Raw genomic sequence first — 23,560 nt, forward strand, 5'->3', positions numbered from 1 at the left:
CATCAACTTCTCGAAGTATTCTCTTGATCTATTTAGCACACTACTGGCACCATTCAACACATTTCCATCTCTATCCTTAATCACCCTTACCTGCTGCACGTCCTTCCATATCTGTCTGGCCAACCTGTAGAGATCCTTTTCTCCTTCTTTCATGTCCAACCCGGTGCACATGTCATCATATGGCTCTTGTTAAGCCTTTGGCACCTCTATCTTTGCCCTACATTGCATCTCAATGTATTCCTTTCATCTCTCCTCAGTCCTCTCAGTGTCCCCCTTCTTTTTCACTAATCACTTTCCTTGTATGAAGCCCTGTATTTTGGGGTTCCAACACCAAGTCTCCTTCTCCCCTTTCCTACCAAAAGACACACTAAGTACTCTCCTGCCTGTCTCTCTGATTACCTTGGCTGTCGTAGTCCAGTCTTCCGGGAGCTTCTGCTGTCCATCGAGAGCCTGTCTCACCTCTTTCCGAAAGGCCGCACAACATTCTTTCTTTCTCAGATTCTAACACATGGTTCTCTGCTCTACCTTTGTCTTCTTAATCTTCTGACCCACCACCAGAGTCATCCTGCATACCACCACCTTATGCTGTTGAGCTACGCTCTCCCCTACCACTACTTTACAGTCAGTAATCTTCAGATTACATCGTCTGCACAAAATATAATCCACCTGCGTGCTTCTACCTTCCCTCTTCTGGAAATAAGTGTTCACTACAGCCATCTCCATCCTTTTTGCAAAGCCCACCACCATCTGTCCATCAAAGTTCCTTTCCTGGATGCCGTACTTACCCATCACTTCTTCATCCCCCCTGTTTCTTTTACCAATATGTCCATTACAATCTGCACCAATCACAACTCTTTCGCTGTCTGGGATGCTCAGAACTACTTTATCTCGTTTCTTCCAGAATTTCTCTTTCAACTCTTTGTCACATCCTACCTGTGGGGCATAGCCGCTAACCACATTATACATAACACCCTCAATTTCAAATTTTAGTATCATCACTCGATCTGATACTCTTTTCACCTCCAAGACATTCTTAGCCAGCTCTTCCTTTAAAATAACCCCTACTCCATTTCTCTTCCCATCTACTCCGTGGTAGAATAATTTAAACCCTGGTCCTAAACTTCTAGCCTTACTACCTTTCCACCTGCTCTCTTGGATGCACAGAATAACAGCCTTTCTCCTCATCATCATGACAACCAACTCCTGAGCGTTTCCTGTCATAGTCCCAACATTCAAAGTCCCTACACTCAGTTGTAGGCTCTGTGCATTCCTCGTTTTCTTCTGACGATGGATCTTGTTTCCTCCTCTTTTTTGTCTTCGACTCACAGTAGCTGAATTTCCACCGACGCCCTGCAGGTTAGGAGTGCCGGGGGCGGGCGTTGTTAACCTGGGCCACGACCGATCTGGTATGGAATTCTTGATGCAACCCTCTGCATTTATCCGGCCTTGGGACCGGGCTACGGATTGCACTGGTTTTTGCCTCCATAGGGCATTAGAGAGATAATCTAAAAACAAAAATTCAGAAATCACAATGTATGAATTTTTAACGATTTATTTGTGTGATACAGCTGCAAGTATGTATTTGAACACCTGTCTATCAGCTACAATTATGACCCTCATAGACCTGTTAGTCCGTCTTTAAAAGTCCACATCCACTCCATGTATTATCCTGAATCAGATGCACCTGTGTGATGTTGTTAGCTCTATGAAGACACCTGTCCACACCATACAATTTGTAAGACTCAAACTTGTAACATGGCCAAGACCAAAGAGCTGTCCAAAGACACCAGAGACAAAACTGTACAACTCCACCCGGCTTGAAAGGGCTACAGAGAAATTGTCAAGCAGCTTGGTGAAAAAAGGTACACTGTTGGAGCAATCTTTAGAAAATGGAAGAAGCTCAACATGACAATTTCAATCGGAGTGGAGCCCCATGCAAGGTATCACGTTGTGGGATCTCAATGATCCTTGGAAAGGTGAGGAATCAACCCAGGGCTACAGGACAGGACTTGGTCAATGACCTGAAAAGAGCTGGGACCACCGTTTCCAAGGGAACTGTATGTAATACACTAAGACATCATGGTTTGAAATCATGCATGTCACGGAAGGTGCCCCTGCTTAAACCAGCACATGTCAAGGCCCGTGTTAAGTTTGCCAATGATCATTTGGATTATACAAAGGAGTCACGGGAGAAAGTTTTGTGGTCATATAAGATCGAAATGGAACTTTTTCGTCTTAATTCCACTCACCATGTTCGGAGGAAGACAAATGATGAGTTCCATCCCAAGAACACCATCCCTACTGTGAGGCATGGGGATGATCACATCATTCTTTGGGGGTGTTTTTCTGCACAGGGGACAGGACGACTGCACTGTATTAAGGGGAGGATCACCGCAGCCATGTATTATGAGATTTTGGGGAACAAGCTCTTTCCCTAAGTAGAAGCATTGAAGATGGGTCGTTGCTGGGTCTTTCAGCATGACAATGACCCGAAGCACACAGCTAGGACAACAAAGGAGTAGCTTCGTAAGAAGCATATCAAGGTTCTGGCGTGGCTTAGCCAGTCTCCAGACCTAAACCCAATATAAAATCTGTGGAGGGAGCTGAAACTCCGTGTTTCTCAGCGACAGCTCAGAAAGTCTGATCTAGAGAAGAGCTGTGTGGAGGAGTGGACCAAAATCCCTCCTGCAGTATTGCACACATGGTGAACAACTACAGGAAACGTTTGACCTCTGTAATTGCAAACAAAGGGTACTGTACCAAATATTAACATTGGTTTTCTTAGGTGTTCAAATACTATTTGCAGTTGTATCACATAAATAAATTTCCCCATCATAAAATCATACATTGTGATTTCTGGATTTTTCTTTTTAGATTAACTCTCTCTGCACTTACAATGAAAATTTCAGACCCCTCCATGAGTTCTAAGTGGGAGAACTAGCAATATAGCAGGGTGCTCAAATCGTAATTTTCTTCACTGTATCGTATCTACCGCTTTTCCTGGTCAGGTTGGGGGGAAGAGTAGTAGCTTTGGCAGTGATACCCAAACTTCCTCTCCCCAGCCATTTCTCCCAGCTCTTCCGGAAGGATCCTGATGCTTTTCAAAGGCCAGCTGTGACACATAGTCCCTCCAGCATGTCCTGGGTTGTCCCCGGGATCTCTTTCCGGTGTTACGTGCCTGGAGCACCTCACCAGGGCCCCAGGAGGCATCTGGATCTGATGCCCCAGCCACCTCATCTGGCTTCTCTCAATGTGGAGGAACAGCGGCTTGACACTGAGCCCCTCCCGGATGACCGAGCAACACACCCATTCTCTCAGGGCAAGACCGTTTCGGCCACTTGTATCTGGAATCTTATTCTTTTGGTCACGACTCATAGCTCGTGACCTTAGGTGAGCGTAGGAGCGGAGATCAACTGGTAAATTGAGAGCTTCGCCTATCGACTCACCTCCCTATACACCACAACAGACCAATACAAAGTCCGCATCACTGCAGATGCTGCACTGATCGGCCTGTCAATCTCACGCTCCATTCTTCCCTCAGTCGGGGATAAGACCCCAATATATTTGTCCTCCTCCACTTGGGGCAGGATGACATCCCCGACCTGGAGAGGGCACGCCACCCTTTTCCGACTGAGAACCATGGTCTCAGATTTGGGGGGTTTTATTCTCATCCCAGCCACTTCACACTTGGCTGCAAACCGCTTTAGTGAGCATTGGAGATCATGGCTTGATGAAGCCAACAGAACCACAACTGTAAAAAGCAAGGATGCGACACTGAGGCCACCAAACCAAAACCACTCTAGACCAAGGGTGTGCCTAGAAATTCTGTCCATAAAAGTTATGAACAAAATCAGTAACAAAGGGTCGCCTTGGGGGAGTCCAACTCTCACCGGAAACGAGTCCAACTTATTGGGGATAATGCGGACAAAACTGACACCAGGCGTACAGGGACCGAACAGCTGGTATCGGGGCTCGTTACCCTATAGTCCCGAAGAGCCTGAGTGACACTGTTGAACACCTTCTCAAAGTCCATAAAACACATGTAGACTGATTGGGCGAACTCCAAAGCACCCTCAAGGATCCTGCCAAGGGTGTAGAGCTGGTCCATTTTTCCACTGCCAACACGAAAACCACGTTGCTCCTCCTGAATCTGAGATTCGACATCCCGACGGACCTTCCTCTCCATCCCCACTGAATAGACCTTACCAAGGGAGGCTAAGGAGTGTGATCCCCCTATAGTTGGAACAGGCCCTCAGTTACCCCTTCTTAAAAAGGGGGATCACCACCCCACTATTCCAAACCAGAGGCACTGTCCACGCGATGTTGCAGAGGCCTGTCAACCAGGACCAGCCCCACAATGGCGCAGCAATAAAGCGTTGGCCTCACAGTTCTGAGGACCCGGGATCAATCCTGGCCCCACCTGTGTGGAGTTTGGATGTTTTCCCCGTACCTGCTTGGGTTTTCTCCTCCCACATCCCAAAAACTTTTTAAATTGCCCCTAGGTGTGGTTGTGAGTGCAACTGTTGTCTCTATGCCCTGCAATTGACTGGCAACCAGTTCAGGGTGTACTCTGCCTCCTGCCCGATGACAGCTGGGATAGGCTCCAACACTCCCATGACCATTGTGAAGATAAGCGGCTTAGACAATGGATGGATGGATATATACATACATTGTTTTTTTAATGTTTTTTTTTTTTTTTTCTTACAAGAGAACCATGTGTAAAACTCCCAGTATTTCCTTTTCAGGCATAATTCTGTTGTGAAAAAATAGGTTTACTTTAAGTGATATAACTGAATCTGTGCATTTTCACATTTTTTTCCTATAAAGTACTACCTACACATGGACGGCAGAGGAAACTATGAATTCAAACCCATCACAGAAGAAACTGTGGAGTATGGCTCTTGACTGATGGCTCCTGAGTAAAATACAATGATTGGTACTAATTTAGTCCAAAATTTGCACAGATGACAGTGGTTATAACCGGAGCAAGAGCATGAAGTAATAATGTGGTAAATTAAAAATGATTTGATTTTTTTTTCCTTGGGACTTGTCATTAATTTAATAAATATGACTTTAGGAAAAATATGTATTCTGCAAATTTGAAAATGTTTTACTCACACAAAAAATGTAATTGATTAAACATCAATTCATAATAATCTCATGTAGCCCACAAGTGGACATAAATTATCTTCCACAGTGGACAGTTTCCAAGGCACTGTGATATTTGTTTTATTTTTCTAGATTTACAATCACAATGTTATTTTTAAATCTTGACATTATGTTTTTTCTCCAGGGTCTCAAAGTAAAAACACTCAAACATTTTAATTTTTAAAAGGAATGTGGTTTCCAAAATAATGTAAAAGTTTGCAAGTTTCCTACTGATTTTAGCGGGAAATAAAGTAGATTTAGATAATTAGCTACAGTGGGCCACATGAAATGATGTGACTGGCAGATCTGGCCCTGAGTTTCACACCTGTACTGACGGTGTCAGTAGATCAAGGATCATATTCTCATTTTCTGAAAAAGATGACATTTTTGAGTGTTTCAAGCATTTTTGGGGCCTTGCCCTATTCCCCAAAAGATATCTTAATGCTTTCTTTTTTTTGCAGGTTTTTCTTTTTTTGGGGGGGGTTGTTTTTTTTTTTTTTTTTCTATTTTGGAGGATCTAATATATTGGAATGTAAACAGCTGTTTGATACTCGAATGAATTTATGATTAACTCGCTCTATGTCCATGTTGGTTCTTCAAACTCTGTGTCATCTGAAATATCAAAGCAAGATTCACACAATCGATTAAAGACTGGAAGTGTCAGCCATAGGTTATGTCGGTGTGTTGTTTTCTTGTTGTCAGTTCTTTGGTAAAGGTCCATTTCCCATCAATTTTTTCGCCTGTTTAATGGATACCATTTCAAATTACCAAATCTACCTTGTCAAAATTTGATGTCAATGCAGTTTGTTCATTGAATGGAAAAGCCTTTCAACACCAAACCACTTGCAAAATGAGTGGATTTAAATTATCTGTCTTAGTTTCTTCAATTACTATTCAAGACACCGTCGACACACCCACTGATCTCAGAAAAATGGCATCATGACAACATGAGTGCATCTCGGGCATATCTTAAACTTTGATTCGCCTGCGAACTGTAGGAGTTGAGGTATAAGTGATTTAAATTTATTTTGGGAGAAATTTCAAAACATTTTGGAACCATAAGTCTGCTGGCACACAGACTTTATGGATGTTATCAAATCAATATTTAATTTCAATAAATTCACATAGATTTTATAGAATTTAATAAATCAGATCACAGAACTATTGTTTGATAATCGTAGATGCATTTTCAAAATGGATTGAAGCATTGCCATGTAAGAATCCAGATGCGTGGACGGTAACTTAAGCATTATGCAAAGACATAATACCAAGATACGGAATACTTGAAATAATCAAAAGTGACAATGGAACACATTTGGTAAAGGAAGTAATCACAAAAGTGGGCCAACGTTTGCATATAAACATGAAACAACACTGCCTATCACCCACAAAGTGCAAGATTGGTAGAAAGGATGAACAGTACAAGAAAAGAATAGATTTTTTTATAAGTGTGTGGCAGAAACAGGGGCACCATTGACAAAATGCGTTGATTTGGTCCAACTGTTCATAAGCATAACCCCATCAAATACTGGGTTACTGCCTTCCAAAACAATCCATGACAGGACATGGGTTTTACCTGAGTTTAAAAATGATATAGCTTGGACAGATGATTCAAATCTCATTATCTGAGAAAAACATTGCAACATAAAAAAAATCGGCTCATAGCGTCTCCACAAATCCTTTGTCTCCACAGGACGCAACTGTCAACATGGGAGACTGGATCTTAGTCAAGAGAGTTAAAAGAAAACATTGGTATAATCCTAAATGGGAGGGACCCTATCAATACAGCCCTAAATGGAGCACATGGCTCCCATACCTCTACCTTACAGTCAGTAACCTCCTTCAGATTACATCGTTTGCACAAAATATAATCCACCTGTGTCCTTCTAACTCCGCTGTTCTAGGTCACTCTATGTTCCTGCCTCTTCTAGAAAAAGTGTTCACTCTGGCCATTTCCATCCTTTTTGCAAAGTCCACCACCATCTGTCCCGCAAAGTTCCTTTCCTGGATGCTGCACTTCCCCATCACTTTTTCATCACCCATGTTTCATGTTGTTTAAACATTCACATTCCTTGGTTCTTTTATTCTAGTCGAGGTAAACTTCAATGATTAGGCTAGATGAAAAGTTTAACAAAGTCAAACAAAGTTGCTTAAGGTTCACCACTGGGCTCTCTCCACATAACTCAGACCAGCATTCATGTTGAAGAGAGGGCAGAATATCTTGTCTGCTTGTTTTGTGGCCAAGACTGCTTCCCCTCGTGACCTTATGCATTTGCCAACCAATCCTAGCTCCAGCCTAGTGTTTGGGGACCCACTGTGCCACAAAACGTGGAGAGACAGCGCGTCCTTTGCTGTCTATAGAGTTACAACTGAATGTGTTGGCTATTGCTCGAGACGCATCAGTACAGCCACAATATTAAATGTCAGTTTTACTTCTATCAAGTGGCACGCACAATACCAATTCTCTTGAGTTACCGAAGGTTCCGAGTAGCAAAGAGTGTGTGGTAAGTGAATTTCCCAATGCACTCCACGTTGATATGGTATGCGTTTGTTGTGTTGGTGTGAGTAATTGTAATGCAATTAGATGATTAAAAGCACATCTGAATGTACCTGTAACAAGATGTATCAAATAAACGCATATGCAGTGTTGTGTAAGCGTGGAGCCAGTAATTTCTAACAAAATCTAGGTTTTTCTTTACTTTGTTTACAATAATTCATGTTCACTCAGAACACCTGTATTCTATCAAGAGTAGTTCACGGTTTTGAAATCCCATGCGAGTCTCTTTTCCAGCCATATAAAAACTTGCATGGATACCTATCTCTATTTCCTCACAACGTGGTCATACACTGTCTTAGATTAATGCAATTTACTTTTATTACAATTTGTAACCTGGCCAGGTTGTACCCAATTATTAAATGCAAGCTGCAAAGTGACACTAAACGCTATTGCGCCCTTCAGTCACATCTGGCAAAAATGGAAGCTCATCATATCAGTCCTGTGTCGAATATTCTGTAAATTAACATTCACCCTTCCATGGAAATTCTCATTTACACATATCATTTCATTGCGTGTCCTCATAAATTCATCCTAGCTTTTCTCATTTTTTTCATTTCTTATCAAAATAAAACCGCATCAGCTCTCCCTTTTTTTGTTAAACTTGAAATATGGTGGATCCTGGATGTGTAGTGTCACACTCTCTTCCAGATGAGTGGCGCTTATGCAGTGCAGCAATAAAGTAATACTTTGAGGTCTAAATAGACTAAAGGTCCAAATTCACAGTTACAATCTTAAAAAGTCTCATATCTGTGGACATACCACCATATGTACAGATGATTGGTTCACTGATTTTGTTTCAATGACAGGGGTCCGCCTCTTACCTCTCGTTGGTGTATCTTCTGTCCAGAAGCTGGCTCTCTCATCCATAAATTAGCCATATCCCTGTGAGTTAATTTGATGTGAAAATGTGTAACCTGCACCACAATAGCAAATGGAATTCCTAATCTTTCATAATACTATTGCAAATTAATTTTATCCCTCCTGATTTAACCCGAGGAAGTGTTGTCCAGTAAAAAGTGGAGAAGTGAAACAAAAGCCACACATGTGACAAAGGTATCTTTCAAAAACGCTTTTGTAGAGTTTAACTTTCTATGGTCATTGAATTTTGGTCAATACTGGTTAACATACCACTATACTCACCTGTGTTTCTAGTCTTACGCATGTAATACAGCTGCTGTTGCCCTGCTAGTTGCTGGTGAAACCAGCAAGAAAAGCATATCTGCTGACGCCAACCAAACCATCACAGTTATAGTGAACAAAATGAGTACTTGAATACCCCGCTATATTGCAAGTTCTCCCACTTAGAAATCATGGAGCGGTCTGAAATTTTCATCGTAGGTGTATGTCCACTGTGAGAGAGATAATCTAAACAGAAAAATACAGAAATCGCAATGTATAATTTTTTTTTCTGAGAAAACCAATGTTAATATTTGGTACAGTAGCCTTTGTTTGCATTTACAGAGGTCAAACATTTCCTTTAGTTCACCAGGTTTGCACACACTGCAGGCCCACTCCTCCACTTCTCTAGATCAGACAGGTTTCTGGGCTGTCACTGAGAAACACAGTTTCAGCTCCCTCCAAAGATTTTCTATTGGGTTTAGGTCTGGAGACTGGCTAGGCCACGCCAGAACCTTGATATGCTTCTTACGGAGCCACTCCTTGGTTTTCCTGGCTTTGTGCATCAGGTCATTGTCATGTTGAAAGACCCAGCCATGACCCATCTTCAATGCTCTGACTGAGGGAAAGAGCTTGTTCCCTAAAATCTCACAATACTTGGCCACAGTCATTTTCTCCTTAATACAGTGCAGTCGTCCTGTCCCATGTGCAGAAAAACACCCCAAAGCATGATGCTACCAGAGACACGGCATATTTTCCTAACTTTGAAAGAGCAGAAAGCCAAGGATACTGATGAGGAATTTGCTTCCTTACCTTCCTTAAGCGCATCCTCCCTTCATTCTTCTCCATCCCAACTGTCTTCCCAGATGGTAAGTGATGCATCTTATATTTCTTTATTTTAATGTATTTTAGGTTTTTTTTATACATGACGTACCAACATCCATCCATTTTCTGAGCCGCTTATCCTTATGAGGGTCACGGGAATGCTGAAGCCAATCCCAGTGGTTATCGTAAATTTTTACCTTAACGGTGAAATTGGACTTAAGTCGAAATTCAAGTTAAGTTGCTACTGTGGGAATGGATCTCAATCGCAGATTGAGGACTCCCTGTAGTCCCTTTTTGCAATGTTAATGTCTTTTATCGGCTGGTTTCTAATGCAATTGTAAGGGCCCTGTCCCCGCTTCGATATGCAATCGCTTTAGCCTGGCAGTTCTCTAAGTCTGGCTGAAGACCACAGCTTGTTGTTATTGAACGTGTGAAATGTTTTTGTTGGTACACACACCTCCTCACAGAAACTGACATACGCAGTAATATCTGTGAATTAATCTAGGCTGCGCACTGAATTTTCAGAGGCACTCCAGTCTGTGCAGTTAAAGCAGCCTTGAAGTTCTAATTTTGCCTCCTTGGTTTACTTTTTTACTGATTTTACTCAAGGCTTCGTACACTTAAGTGCTTGCCTGTATGTAGGTATTAAGCAGTGATCAGAGGAGCCAATGGGTGCCAATGGGATTCCACAATATGCGTTTTTGTGTAACAGTGGTCTAGAGTGCAATTTGCCCTCATCGGACATTTCACATGCTCCTTATATTTAGGGTTTTATTTAGATCGTGGTTAAAGGTCTAGAGCATGAATTTTTTTTCCACATATTTATATTTATAAACAAAAAAGAATAAAAGTACAATTTATTTACATTCATTAAAAATGGGTTAATAATACCTTTGTGAAAAACAGAATAATCCCCAAACAAGCCCCCACCAAATCCAATCCAGTAGGTCATCCTCAACCAAGGCCACATCCTCAAGTGAGCAAAGATATCAAGCCCAAAAGGCAAACAATAACAGCAATCACAGTTGTCAAAAAAGGAAGAAAAATAACTCAATCTCAAAGCACCCCACAACAAATGCTCCAATGTACAATGATTTACATATTTTACGCCTTAAGTTAACTTCCAGTAAACTTCCTGAGCATCATATTCTCCCGGCATCGAAACCCTTGAATGATAGCCGCCCCAACAACAACAAAACAAAATGCAATACTTATGAGTTAAAAAAAACAAAAAACAATGCATAGCACACAAGAACTGCGCAACACACTAAGGAAAAAAAGATAATAATGGTAATAATAATATCAAAAGAAGTAATAATAACTGATGGGAACCACTGAAAACAATTAAGATAAACTTGATTTCACATTTTATAGTAACATATTTTGATGTTGTGGCAAATTTTGCCCAGTTTTCCCAATGTCCCTCAAACTTGCCTTGTTCTTGCTTCAAAATGAAAGTTAACTTCTCCATTTTAAAGATATCTTGGACCACTTTAATCCAATCTTCAACTGTGGGAGTATTCTTTAGCAACCATTTCCTTGTGATTGCTTTTTTTACTTGCTAGTGACAAAATACTGTATATGTATTCATTTTCTGGTCCCTTTACAGTATACAGTATTAATCACAAGCATAAAGTTTCAAATTTTAAAGGAATCTCAACTTTCATAATTTTATGCTTATTTTGTTTGTCTTTCCAGTATTTTAAAATGATTGGACAGTCCCAAAACACATGAAAATGTGTCGCCTCATTCTCTCCACAAGCTCTCCAGCGGGAGGTACTTGCTCCCGTTGAGATTCTCTGAGCTGGAACGCTAAAAAATCAAACAAAATTTTCCAACCAGATTATATCAAGGATAAAGCGGATGTACTTTTCTACTGGTTGGAGATGATCTTTTCCCAAGTTTCCACTTGCAGTTTAACGTTACTTTTGTTTTACCATTTCTCTTTTCTGTATATGGAATCATCACCCTCTAACTCCTGTAATATTCTATAAATCTTGGATGTGTTTCCACCTCCTGGGTCTGACTTATAAGCAAGAAGGAATATCTTAACCATCCACAGATTAGTTTGTGATTCCTCTTTTTTCATTATTCCATAGAGGTATTGTCTCAATTGCAAAAATCTATAAAACTCTTGGTTGGTTAGTCTAAACTGATTCTTTAGCTCCTGGAATTTTCGAAGAGCACCCCCTGAATAAAGATCACTGTGTATGATGAGCCCCTTTTCTGGCCATTGTTCGAATCTTCTGTCAAACTCGTTGGGTGGAAAATCTGAATCATATTCGATCCACTTTATAATCCAGTATGGTGCTTGTTTTCATTAATTATTCTATGACAAATCTTGATGGACACTTTTATTAATGGTTGGTGTCTTATAAAAACATGACCAAGCCTATGTTCCCTATGATTGCTTGTTAAGGAATATCACTTGATATCATACGTTCAATATCTTTCTGTACTGTTCTTTCTACGTGTTAACGTGCTCAGTGTAGAACGCAGAATTAACAGCCAGCCAAACTCCATTCAAGAGCCAGGAGATGAGCGTTCTATAGCTCCTTTATTGAACAATTCAAGCAGAGTGAAACTGTAAACAGTGAGAAGAAATATACAGCACTTGGTGAGTTGTCAATTAAGCCTGTACTGTGGATCAATAAAATGTATAAAAATACCAACCAAAACTAACAGTGTTAACCAATTGAAAATCCTATTCACTTATGAACAGGTATTATAATCAGTAGGTTCACATAAAAATCCACACTAATAGCTAAACAGCCAGGCTGACATCTGTCATACAATGAGCGGAGAGTAGCTAATTAGCTAGCATATGCACAAAATCAAAATGAACACATTTGCATTCCCATACAACATGCATCAACATAAACATCAAAGACTGGGCGAGTGCATCACAACAAACTTACAGCCAATGCTTTCGAAAGGTTAGCATGCACGAAATGATGGACAACAGTCAATGAACTACATGTGCGTTCTGTGACTGCTTTGTTTACACAAAGGAAAGTTCGATCTTTGTAAATGTACTAAGCATGAATGAAAGAGTGCTGCTACCCAGAGGTCAGATACCAAATTACATCCTTCCATCCATTTTCTTTGCCGCTTATCCTCACGAGGGTCGCAGGGAGCTGTGGAGCCTATCCCAGCTGTCAACAGGCAGGAGGCAGGGTACACCCTGAACTGGGTGCCAGCCAATCTCAGTTCACATAGAGACAAACAGCTGCTCTCACAATCACACCTAGGGGCAATTTTAGACTGTCCAATTATTGTTGCAATTTTTTGGGGGGATGTGGGAGGAAACCGGAGTGCCCAGAGGAAACCCACGGAGGCATGGGGAGAACATGCCAACTCCACACAGGCCGGTCCGGGATTGAACACGGGACCTCAGAACTGTGAGGCCAACGCTTTACCAGCTGAACCACCATGCCGCTGCGAAATTACAGTAACGCATAAAATTAACAAGGTTGTGTACAAGTGTAACTGATTAACACGTGAAAATGATAATAAAATAAGCAAAACAGAAAAATACCTCATGACATTTTGCAGGGCAGAACACTTTCTATTTTGCTTTGCTAGGAAGGGTTACAAATATCAACTAAAGTTTTTATCTGCACCGCTTGATAGTAATTTTTAATATTTGGGAGAGCAAGGCCTCCTTTGTCTTTTGGTAACTGGAGAGTCTGATAACAAATTCTTGGTCTCTTGCTCTGACAAATAAATCTTGATATTAATTTGTCCAATTCTCTAAATGTCCCTTTTGGAAGCTCTACTGGTATATTTTGGAACAGGTAGACATACCTGTCAACCTCGGCCAATTCCTCCCTGATTAATGGTTGCAATTCCCCTTATTAAGCGATAATAAACCTTACAAACACAACACGGCACACATTTACTCACAGCAAGAGAGACTATGTAGAATAAAAGCAAAGATAATTTGTATAAACAAGTTATTTTATTTACCACATAAACACAAATAATTCTTTGTTTCTTTCCCCACTTGCAGTAAATTTAGTGTTGCTTATTATAAGTAGCAGTGCAGGATTTTGCAGACTTCATCTTCCTAAAGATGGTTTTACTCTGTAACAGAAACTGTCACAATTTAGTTAGAGTATCAGTTCCCATTGTCTTACTATACTCTGTATTTTCCTCACATGGCTGAAAACTGTCACTCTCGCCATTAGAGTGAGGAAGGCAGAGCAGAACTTTGTAAATCTCTTTCATCAATGGAAAGCGATTTTGCCCAAATGCACTTTTTAATTTAAATGTATGGCCAAAATGGCTCTGGGTTAATTGGTCTTCCACCTTGGCTTTTTTGAGGGATGAGAGCATCACGTAGGAGCTGGTAATCTTCGCACTCGTTCTTTAATCCTTCCTGATCCAGGTGTGATGTAAACCTGTCAGACAACCTCACAATGTGGCTGTAATCTACATCTTTTCTTGAGTCCAACACCACTAAATCATTTGTAACTTTGTGGAATGCCACTGGATTAGCAGGAGAGACGAGGTGCTTGGTCAATAAAACGTGATTTGCTTTTCGCTACATTTTTCACATGTCCGCCAGTTTTAAAATGTCTCTTTAGATCGTAAAATCCACTAGCAGCAACTTTCACAACGCAGAACGAGAACTCAGGACCTTTTGTTGACGATATAATCCATCCACCATATTCATCTTGGAGAGACTCCCATTCTTTTTGGTGTCGACCCGATCCTTGAGTTCTTCTCTTCCTACCTGGCGATCCTTCCATGCTTACTTTCATGATTATAACTGGTTGATTCTTCGATTCCAACACAAATAGCTGATTTCTAAATATACGGAAACGGAAATAACGTAAGGCGCATGCGCATTAGAGCCGAAATGAAAACGTACTGTTTTATTTTACATTTTTTTTCCCATACATAAATTATTATATGACGTACACAATTTGAAATAATCAAACGTATAAATTACGAGCAAAACGTATAAGTTGACAGGTAATGGTAGAGTAAGATGGCTAGTACGTTTATTTTTATTGTTTCCACCCTCTGTCCTAATCCTAAAAAAGGAAGCAGGTTCCACCTGGTTAAATTGGATTTAATTTTAGAGATTAAATCTCCAGATTTATAGGAATATTCACCCTTTTAATATTTCATTGGTTTTGAATTCCAATTGACGAGTTCTTCCTTGATGAACTGGCTAGGGGAATAATTAAATGACAAAATTTGAGTTTTGTGTGTGTTTTATTTATAATCTGATACTAGGCCATATTCTCTTAGAGTTATGAGTAATTCTGGGAGGGATTTGGATAGGTGTCCTAAATATATCAGTATATCATCTGCAAACAGACCAATTTTATGTTCTTCATCCGTCACCTCGATGCCCTTAATCTTCTCATTCTGTTTGATCCACTGACTCAGTGGCTTGATAAAAAAGGCAAATCACAGCTGTGAGAGAGGGGAACCCTGTCGACAGCCCCCTTTCTAGTTCAAAGCTATTGGATAGTCCTCCATTGAATCGTATTTTAGTAATTAGTTTGTGATATCGGGCTCGTATGGTGTTAGTAAAATCACTATGAAATTGGAATCTCTCTCGTATCTTATATAAGAAAAGCCAATCGACAGAATCAAATGCTTTCTCTGCGTCAAGCCCTAATAGGACAGCATCCCGTCTGTTCTTCTTCATGTGGTTAATTACATGTAGTATTCTCCTGACATTGTCTCGTGTTTGCCTTTGTTTGATAAAACCGGTTTGATCCAACTGTATAATATGTGGGAGTATTATTTCAAGGTGTTTTGGTAAAATTGAAGTAAAGAGTGTATAGTCCGTGTTCAACAAGATGATTGGCTGATAATTAGAGCATTCTGTTGTATCTTTCCCATCTTTTGGTTTTATTGTAATTGTTTCTCTCCAGGATAAAGGGATTTCTCTTTTCCTCAAGACCCAGTTAAATGTTCTGAGCAACAGTGGGGATAACAAATCTTGAAAGGTCTTATACCACTCTCTTGTAAACCCATCAGAACCTAGGGTCTAGAGATTGCCTTTTGAAGTTCATCTATGGATATATCAGCCACTAATATTTTATTATGGTCTTCTGTGATTGTTGGAAGACAGACTGGTAGAAGCAGAGAGTCAGGTGAGTTACCCCTTTACAGTCCATCTGTGCATAGAGTTTTTGGTAATATTTTTCAAAGTTATTATTAATTTCCTAAAATTTGTATTTCATTTCTTTCGTAGTTGGATCTTTAATTCCCTATATTCCCCTCTGTGCTTTTCGGTTTCTCTACCTATATGCCAAAATTTTGACTGCGTTACTACCTACTTCATTATACCTCTGTTTTAAATTTTTTTTTCTGAATCTCCATATCATACATATATAATGGGCATTTAAGTACATTTAAAATAAACTTCCAAGAAAACAGGTGTTTACTATTTTCAAAGCCCAAGTGACATGCCTACAAAAATACTAAAATGGATATTGTAATGAAAAATATATACAGTATTATTCACTTCAATGTCGATGGGAAAAAATAAATATGAGCGGAGAGCGTGTCATCCATGCGCAAAGTTGCAGAAGTCTCACTCAACATCGCAGTGGTAGCCATATTTCCTGCAACGTCATCAGCAGATGTCACACTGGGACATTTGCCATTGAAAAGATGTAGTGGCACCTGCTATGGGAGAGGAACAACATAGATTTTCAGATTTTTCCGTTGCCCCTTCTGACACGCAAGCTCTTTTCGAAGAAAACATCTCACAATCCAGTGAAGTGACCAGGGCAATATTACCCTATTGTTTCGAGCCATATTTACAGTGAAGAAAATAAGTATTTGAACACCCTGCTATACTGCAAGTTCTCCCACTGAGAAATCATGGAGGGGTCTGAAATTTTCATCGTAGGTACATGTCTTCTGTGAGAGAGATAATATAAAATGAAAAATCCAGAAATCACAATGTATGATTTTTTTTTTTTTAACAATTTAGTTGCGTGATACAGCTGCAAATAAGTATTTGAACACCTAAGAAAACTAATGTTAATATTTGGTACAGTAGCCTTTTTGCAATTATAGAGGTCAAACATTTCCTGTAGTTGTTCACCATGCGATACAGCTGCAAATACGTATTTGATCACCTGTCTATCAGCTAGAATTCTGACCCTCAAAGACCTATTAGTCCGCCCTTAAAAGTCCACATCCACTCCATGTATTATCCTGAATCAGATGCACCTGTCTGATGTCGTTACCTCTATGAAGACACCTGTCCACACCATACAATTAGTAAGACTCAAACTTGTAACATGGCCCAGACCAAAGAGCCGTCCAAAGACACCAGAGACAAAATTGTACAACTCCACACAGCTGGAAAGGGCTACGGAGAAATTGCCAAGCAGTTTGGTGAAAGAAGGTCCACTGTTGGAGCATTACAAAATGGAGGAAGCTAAACATGACGGTCAGTCGAAGTGGAGCCCCATGCAAGATAAAACCTCGTGGGGTCTCAATGATCCTCAGAAAGGTGAGGAATCAGCCCAGGACAACAAGACAGGAATTGGTCAATGACCTGAAAAGAGCTGGGACCACAGTTTCCAAGGTGACTGTTGGTAATACACTAAGACATCATGGTTTGAAATCATGCATAGCATAGAAGGTTGCTTAAACCAGCACATGTCAAGGCCCATCTTAAGTTTGTCTATGACCATTTGGAAGATACAGAGGAGTCATGGAAGAAGGATTTTTGGTCACATGAGACCAAAATGGAACGTTTGCCATAATTCCACAAACCGTGTTTGGAGGAAGGCGAATGATGAGTTCCATCCCAAGAACACCATCCCTACTGTGAAGCATGGGGGTGGTAGCATCATGCTTTGGGGTGTTTTTCTGCACATGGGACAGGACGACTGCACTGTATTAAGGAGAGGATGACTGAGGCCATGTATTGTGAGATTTTGGGGAACAAGCTCTTTCCCTCAGTCAGAGCTTTGAAGATGGGTCATGGCTGGGTCTTTCAACATGATAATGACCTGAAGCACAAAGCCAGGAAAAACAAGGAGTGGCTCCGTAAGAAGCATATCAAGGTTCTGGCGTGGCCAAGCCAGTCTCCAGACGTTAACCCATTATAAAATCTTTGGAGGGAGCTGAAACTCTGTGTTTCTCAGCGACAGCCCAGAAACCTGTCTGATCTAGAGAAGATCTGTATGGAGGAGTGGGCCAAAATCCTTCCTGCAGTGTGTGAAAACCTGGTGAAAAACTACAGGAAACGTTTCACCTCAGTAATTGCAAACAAAGGCTACTATACCAAATATAAACATTGGTTTTCTCAGGTGTTCAAATACTTTTTTGCAGTTGTATCGCACGAATAAATCGTTCAAAAAATCATACATTGTGATATCTGGATTTTTCTTTTGAGACACAGTGGACATGCACCTCCGATGAAAAATTCAGACCCCTCCATGATTTCTAAGTGGGAGAACTTGAAATATAGCAGGGTGTTCAAATACTTATTTTCTTCACTGTAGATGATATGCGGATCAGTTCTAACAACAGACTCCCCGACAGTATGACAGTATGTAGCGTACTCAGGCGCCAGCGACGACAACAACGTGGCCCAGGAGCAACGAGCCACCGCAGCCTGGCCGCGACGAGGCAATCACGGCTTCGGGCAGGGTGGCTCATCGCGGCGCCAAGCTTGACCGCTTTCCGGCATTGTCGTTGCTCAGACCTGAGTGCGCCATCGTCGGTGGCGATGAACAATGGGGCATTATTCATCCGTCGCCGTTGTTCATCCGTTGGCGTTGTTCATCGCCGACGGCAGCGGCGCACTCAGTTGTGAGTGAGGACAATGCAGAAGATGAAGATTTGTGTATAAAATTCCCCTGTTGCACCTGTGGGTGCAGACAAAGTAATTTCTGTCCCTTTCAACCTCCCCACAACCACATTATATCTTCCTTCTTTTATCTATGATTTCTGATATTCAAAAATCACCCTTTTAAAAAAGTGTAGCGTCTATGAATAGACCCGATTAAAGCTCTGTCTATTAAGTTTAGGTTACTCTTCTTCTTTTCCTTTCGGTTTGTGCCGTTAGGGGTCACCACAGCGTGTCATCTTCCTTTTGGACCTTTTTGTCTATTTTTTATTGTTCCATTCACTCATTCCACAACCCCAGCACTTTGTGGATGATAGGCACAGTGATGTTTTAAATTAATATGAAACATTTGTCCTATTTTGCCAATTATTTAATTTACAAAATGCGTTCCATTGTCACTATAAATCGTCTGCGGTATACCATAGCGTGGTATTATGTCTTTGCATAAAGCTTTCGCTACTGTTAATGCATCAGGTTTTTTTGTTGGAAATAATTCTATCCACTTGGAAAATCCATCATTGATAACAGTATTTATTTCCTTCACGCGGATTTCATTCAACAAAATCTATATGTATTCTTTGAAAAGGATAAGTTTGTGGGGGAAATCTGGCCCTTTTTGGTCTGAGGTTACCTTGTGGGTTATGATTAGATCAATCATGCCTTACAAAATTTCTTTGAATAGTTATTAAAGCCGTAGGTTGTAAAATGTTGGTGTACCTGTGACATCATCCCTCCATTTGAGACATGATAGTTCCCGTAGCTCAAAATGGCCGCCCATTTATACAATCTTTAGGTAAAATGGGTTTTTGTTCTGTGCTAACATATACACCATCTTTTTGTGTTGCCCCATGTTTTTTTCCAATATTCCTGTTCTTGAGCTTTATTGTTGCATCTCAATAAGTGTTTGGTTATTTAGGTATTGTTGTCACAGTGTCTCTTGTAGTCCCAGAAATGGTTTTGAAGCTGCTTCCTTCGCTATTTTGTCTGCAAAATCATTTCCTTTTGAGACGGAATCTGTCTTCTGTGTATGTGCTGCACATTTGCATATAGCTAACTGCAGAGGAAGTTGTATTGCAGTAAGGTTAGGTTAAGTCTTTTAGCAATTATGCATGGGTGACTGGTCTACCTGTTGATGTCACCATTCCTCTGTTTGCCCAGTATCTGGCGAATACATGTACTGTTGAAAACGCATACTTGTTGCTTTTTATCCTTTCATTAGTTTACATGGTTCTGTCAACGCCACGAATTCTGCTGCTTGCACTGAATAGGATGACTGTCATAATTCTGTCTTTCGTACTGTGTGTTATGTGACTACTGCATATCCTGTTTTAGTTTTTCCAAATTCATCTTTCCAAGATGAGCCATCTACAAAAAGTATTTGACCTTCATTTAATTGTTGATCTATTAAGTCTAATCTACTTTTGCTGTTCAGTTTCATCTTGACAGTCATTTTGTGGTAAAGGGATTCAATTTGCTGGGTTTAATGTCATGCACCTTTCCAGAGTGAGATGTGGTTGAGAATATAGTCATGCAGGACAGATGTCATGCAGGTGACAAAAATGTCATATTTGTCTGTAACAGAAGTGCTGAAACAGCATGTGGCACACGCAATGTCAGTGGATGAAACAACACTATTGATGCACTACTTTCAACTGCCATTGATACAGCCACAATTGCTTTGATGCATTGTGGCTGAGCACATGCCACACTGCCAAGTTTAGATGAAAAGTAGGCAATTGGCCTTAATTTATCACCATATTGTTGTGTCAATACTGATGTCATGAATTTATCTTTACAATCAACCATTTGTATAAAAGGTTTATTGTAGTTGGGCAAGGCTAATGCTGTAGCCAATACTAGTTCCTTTTTTATCCTCCACTCCCTGAGAAGGGTTGCGTCAGGAAGGGCATCCGGCGTAAAAATTGTGCCAAACATATGTGCGTTCATCTGAGATGACACGCTGTGGCGACCCCGAAAGGGACAAGCCGAAAGAAACTTACTTACTTTTTATCAGATAAAGCCTTATCTGATTCTTCTATCCAATTCAACAATGATGTCATTTTGAGGTCTTCGTCATACATTAATTGGACAACGGCGCAGTTATCTCAGAATTATTTGGTATCTATGCCCTGCAATAATTAGTCAGTCCTAAAAATTACATCTTTTTTTTTGGAGGTTTTGGTGCATTAAACCAAAACTATTAACTATTTTTCTGTCATCTCAAGTCGTTATACCTCCTGCAGTACGCTTGTCCCCAAGTACTTAACTTGTAGACAAATTTGCAATTTGGCATTGCTAACCTTGTGTCCTTCCTGTGCTAAATGTTTCAACAATGCTAATATATCCTTTTTGCAGGTTTTCTCATCGGGTGATGTGAGTAAGACGTCATCTACTTCTTCTTCTTCTTCTTCTTTTCCTTTTGGCTTGTCCCGATAGGGGTCGCCACAGCGTGTCATCTTTTTCCATCTTAGCCTATCTTCTGCATCTTCCTCTCTAACCCCAACTGCCCTCATGTCTTCTCTCACCACATCCATAAACCTTCTCTTTGGTCTTCCTCTCACTCCTTTGCCTGGCAGCTCCTTCCTCAGCACCCTTCCACCAATATACTCAATCTCTCGCCTCTGAACATGTCCAAACCATCGAAGTCTGCTCTCTCGAATCTTGTCTCCAAAACATCCAACTTTGGCTGTCCCTCGAATGAGCTCATTTCTAATCCCTATCCAACCTGCTCACTCCAAGCGAGAACCTCAACATCTTCATTTCTGCTACCTCCAGTTCTGCTTCGTGTTGTTTCTTCAGTGCCACCGTCTCTAATCCGTACATCATGGCCGGCCTCACCACTGTTTTGTAAACTTTGCCCTTCATCCTAGCAGAGACTCTTCTGTCACATAACACCCCAGACACCTTCCGCCAGCTGTTCCAACCTGCTTGGACCTGTTTCTTCAATTCCTTACCACACTCACCGTTGCTCTGGATACACTCATAGGGCTAGTTAAAAAAAAACATAACAGTAAAACTCACCTCCTTTGCACATATATTCCACTGGTCTCGCCCTTACCTTTTCCGCTGGAGTGCCCCCTTGCGGCCCGAAGAAAAAAAAATGCACAAATTAGCCGCATTACAGCATAAACCACAGGGTTAAAGCATGTTGGGGTAAAGTATGGAAGTCAGGGGTGCTAAATGTGTCAATGTGCGTGGATTGGCGTTGTTCACCGCTGTTGCCGGGGTCGGCGTGTGGCCACGTGCGGGAGGAGAAAGGAGCTCTCACCCCACCGGCCACCGGTGTCTGGGCACCCATGAAGTAGTTAATTCGCCCAGGATGGGTTCTCCTGAGTACGCTACATACAGTACTGTCATACAAAAATTAAAGTGACCTTAATAAAATGACCTAAGAAGGGTATGACTATACCCAGTGGTAGTTAAAAGAAAAAAAAAAAAAAAAAGAGCGTCCTTCGGCATCTCCTGGCTCGCGAGTGAGTGTCCCGCGCGCATGCACACACACAATTGTAGCATAGTGAGGCATGTTTGTGTGTTTGTGTGTGTGAGTGCGAGATCAACAGAGGCGACACTACTTATACGTTTCCAGTTCTCATTCCTGTTTTCTATATATTTGCATTTTTAAGGCTGAGTTCTTTGAACTTTTGGCTGCGTGAGTGTGCAAGGAGGCCCACCCTCTGCATTATTGTTGGTTTGTCACTTATCTGCCTCTCTGTTCCAAATAGAAAGCCCTGTTGACTACAACAAAAAAGAGAGGGTGGGAGATTTGATTTAAAACAAAATGGAGGGACAGTTTGATAAGGAAAGTGAATGGTTCGATTTGCAAATACCAAACCATTTTGAACAACATTTTGAACAAGTGTTGCTCAGTGACCAAGTGAAAAATGCATATGATGTGTGTGTTGGAGGGTTGCCTGAAAAAGAACGAGATAGTGAGAAAGAACAGTTGAAAGAATCAATGAAGTGTTGTGAGAATGGATGGTTTCCTCCATTGTCTTCGACTGCTTGCTGTTTGGTGACATTAATGAAAGAAATGGAATAAACTTGTGTTAAAAGAGCGGCGGCTCTAAAGTTGGAAGTGGAAAAACTAAGGTTGTCTCCAAAAGATAGAAGGGTGAGAGAGAATGCTAGGAAAGTTGTGGAAATGAAAGCGAAAGCAAGAATGAAGGCAATGGGATGTGCGTTAAAGTTTGGCAGTCAAGGAAGAAAGTATTGGTCTGGTACCCTCAACACCCAAATTGCACTCCGCGCCGCCGCTTTACTTGGAGGAGAAACGGCCTTGGGCGTTTTCTCCAACTAACCCATTTGTACCGTCACCTTACCATAAACCGGGAAAGCTTTAAATGAATTTCATGCTCCAGTATGGAATGTAATTGCGGGCCGGCTCGAAGTACATGTAGACGATCTCACTCGTACACAACAGACATCAAACATGAATCCAGCTGCAGAAACTTTGGCTACTGGAGTGACCACCCCCATTAGTGAATTCGAAGGCAGATTGTAAAAAGTGGCCAACTTGAGAGCTGACCCATTCACACATTTGACTCAGCTAGGACTGTAGAAGGCAGAATTAAATAGACACCAACAGGTTCCATAAAATATGAGGCTCTTACACGAGAAAATTATTTGACCTTGTCTACAGGATTAGATACTTTATTTCCAATCCCTGAGTTTGTCATTTCAGATCTGGTGTTTGCTCCCAAAGAAGATGAGGAGGCCACAGCTTTTGTTGACTGAGCCCTCAATGATTTCACTCTGAAAACAGGACACGCCCCTATGACCTCCACTTTGCATTCGCAAGTGTTCCGAGCAGCCATTTTGAAGGGCGTTCCCAAGTCAGTGCCGCAGGCCATGGAGGCCAATCCAGACCTTCTTAGTTGTAAGGTTGACTGGTGGTAAACATCATTTGAGGAGACATGCTAAAGAAAAAGAGTCTAAGGTTGACAAACACAAGACTACAGAAACACAACTAGCCATGTTGCAGTTGCAAAATCTAGAAGCAGGAAGACGCCACTCTTGCTCTGATCTCATCTCCCTCTGTCGGTTCCAAGTGCATGATGTATCAAGCAGGTTCA

General features: G+C 41.0%; 1 protein-coding gene across 2 annotated transcripts in view; it reads left to right on the forward strand.

Annotated features, from left to right (window-relative positions):
- The window catches only part of abcd3a (ATP-binding cassette, sub-family D (ALD), member 3a), a 179,419-nt gene extending 173,585 nt beyond the window's left edge, over positions 1–5,834 (forward strand). For both annotated transcript variants that reach the window (XM_061805963.1, XM_061805962.1), the window contains exon 23: positions 4,828–5,834. In XM_061805963.1, coding sequence (XP_061661947.1) covers positions 4,828–4,905 — 78 coding nt within the window. In that variant the 3' untranslated portion in view covers positions 4,906–5,834. The remainder of the gene's footprint in view (positions 1–4,827) is intronic.
- The last annotated feature ends 17,726 nt before the right edge of the window (positions 5,835–23,560 follow it).

This window comes from Syngnathoides biaculeatus, chromosome 19 (genome assembly GCF_019802595.1).
Source record: "Syngnathoides biaculeatus isolate LvHL_M chromosome 19, ASM1980259v1, whole genome shotgun sequence".
Classification (NCBI taxonomy): domain Eukaryota; kingdom Metazoa; phylum Chordata; class Actinopteri; order Syngnathiformes; family Syngnathidae; genus Syngnathoides; species Syngnathoides biaculeatus.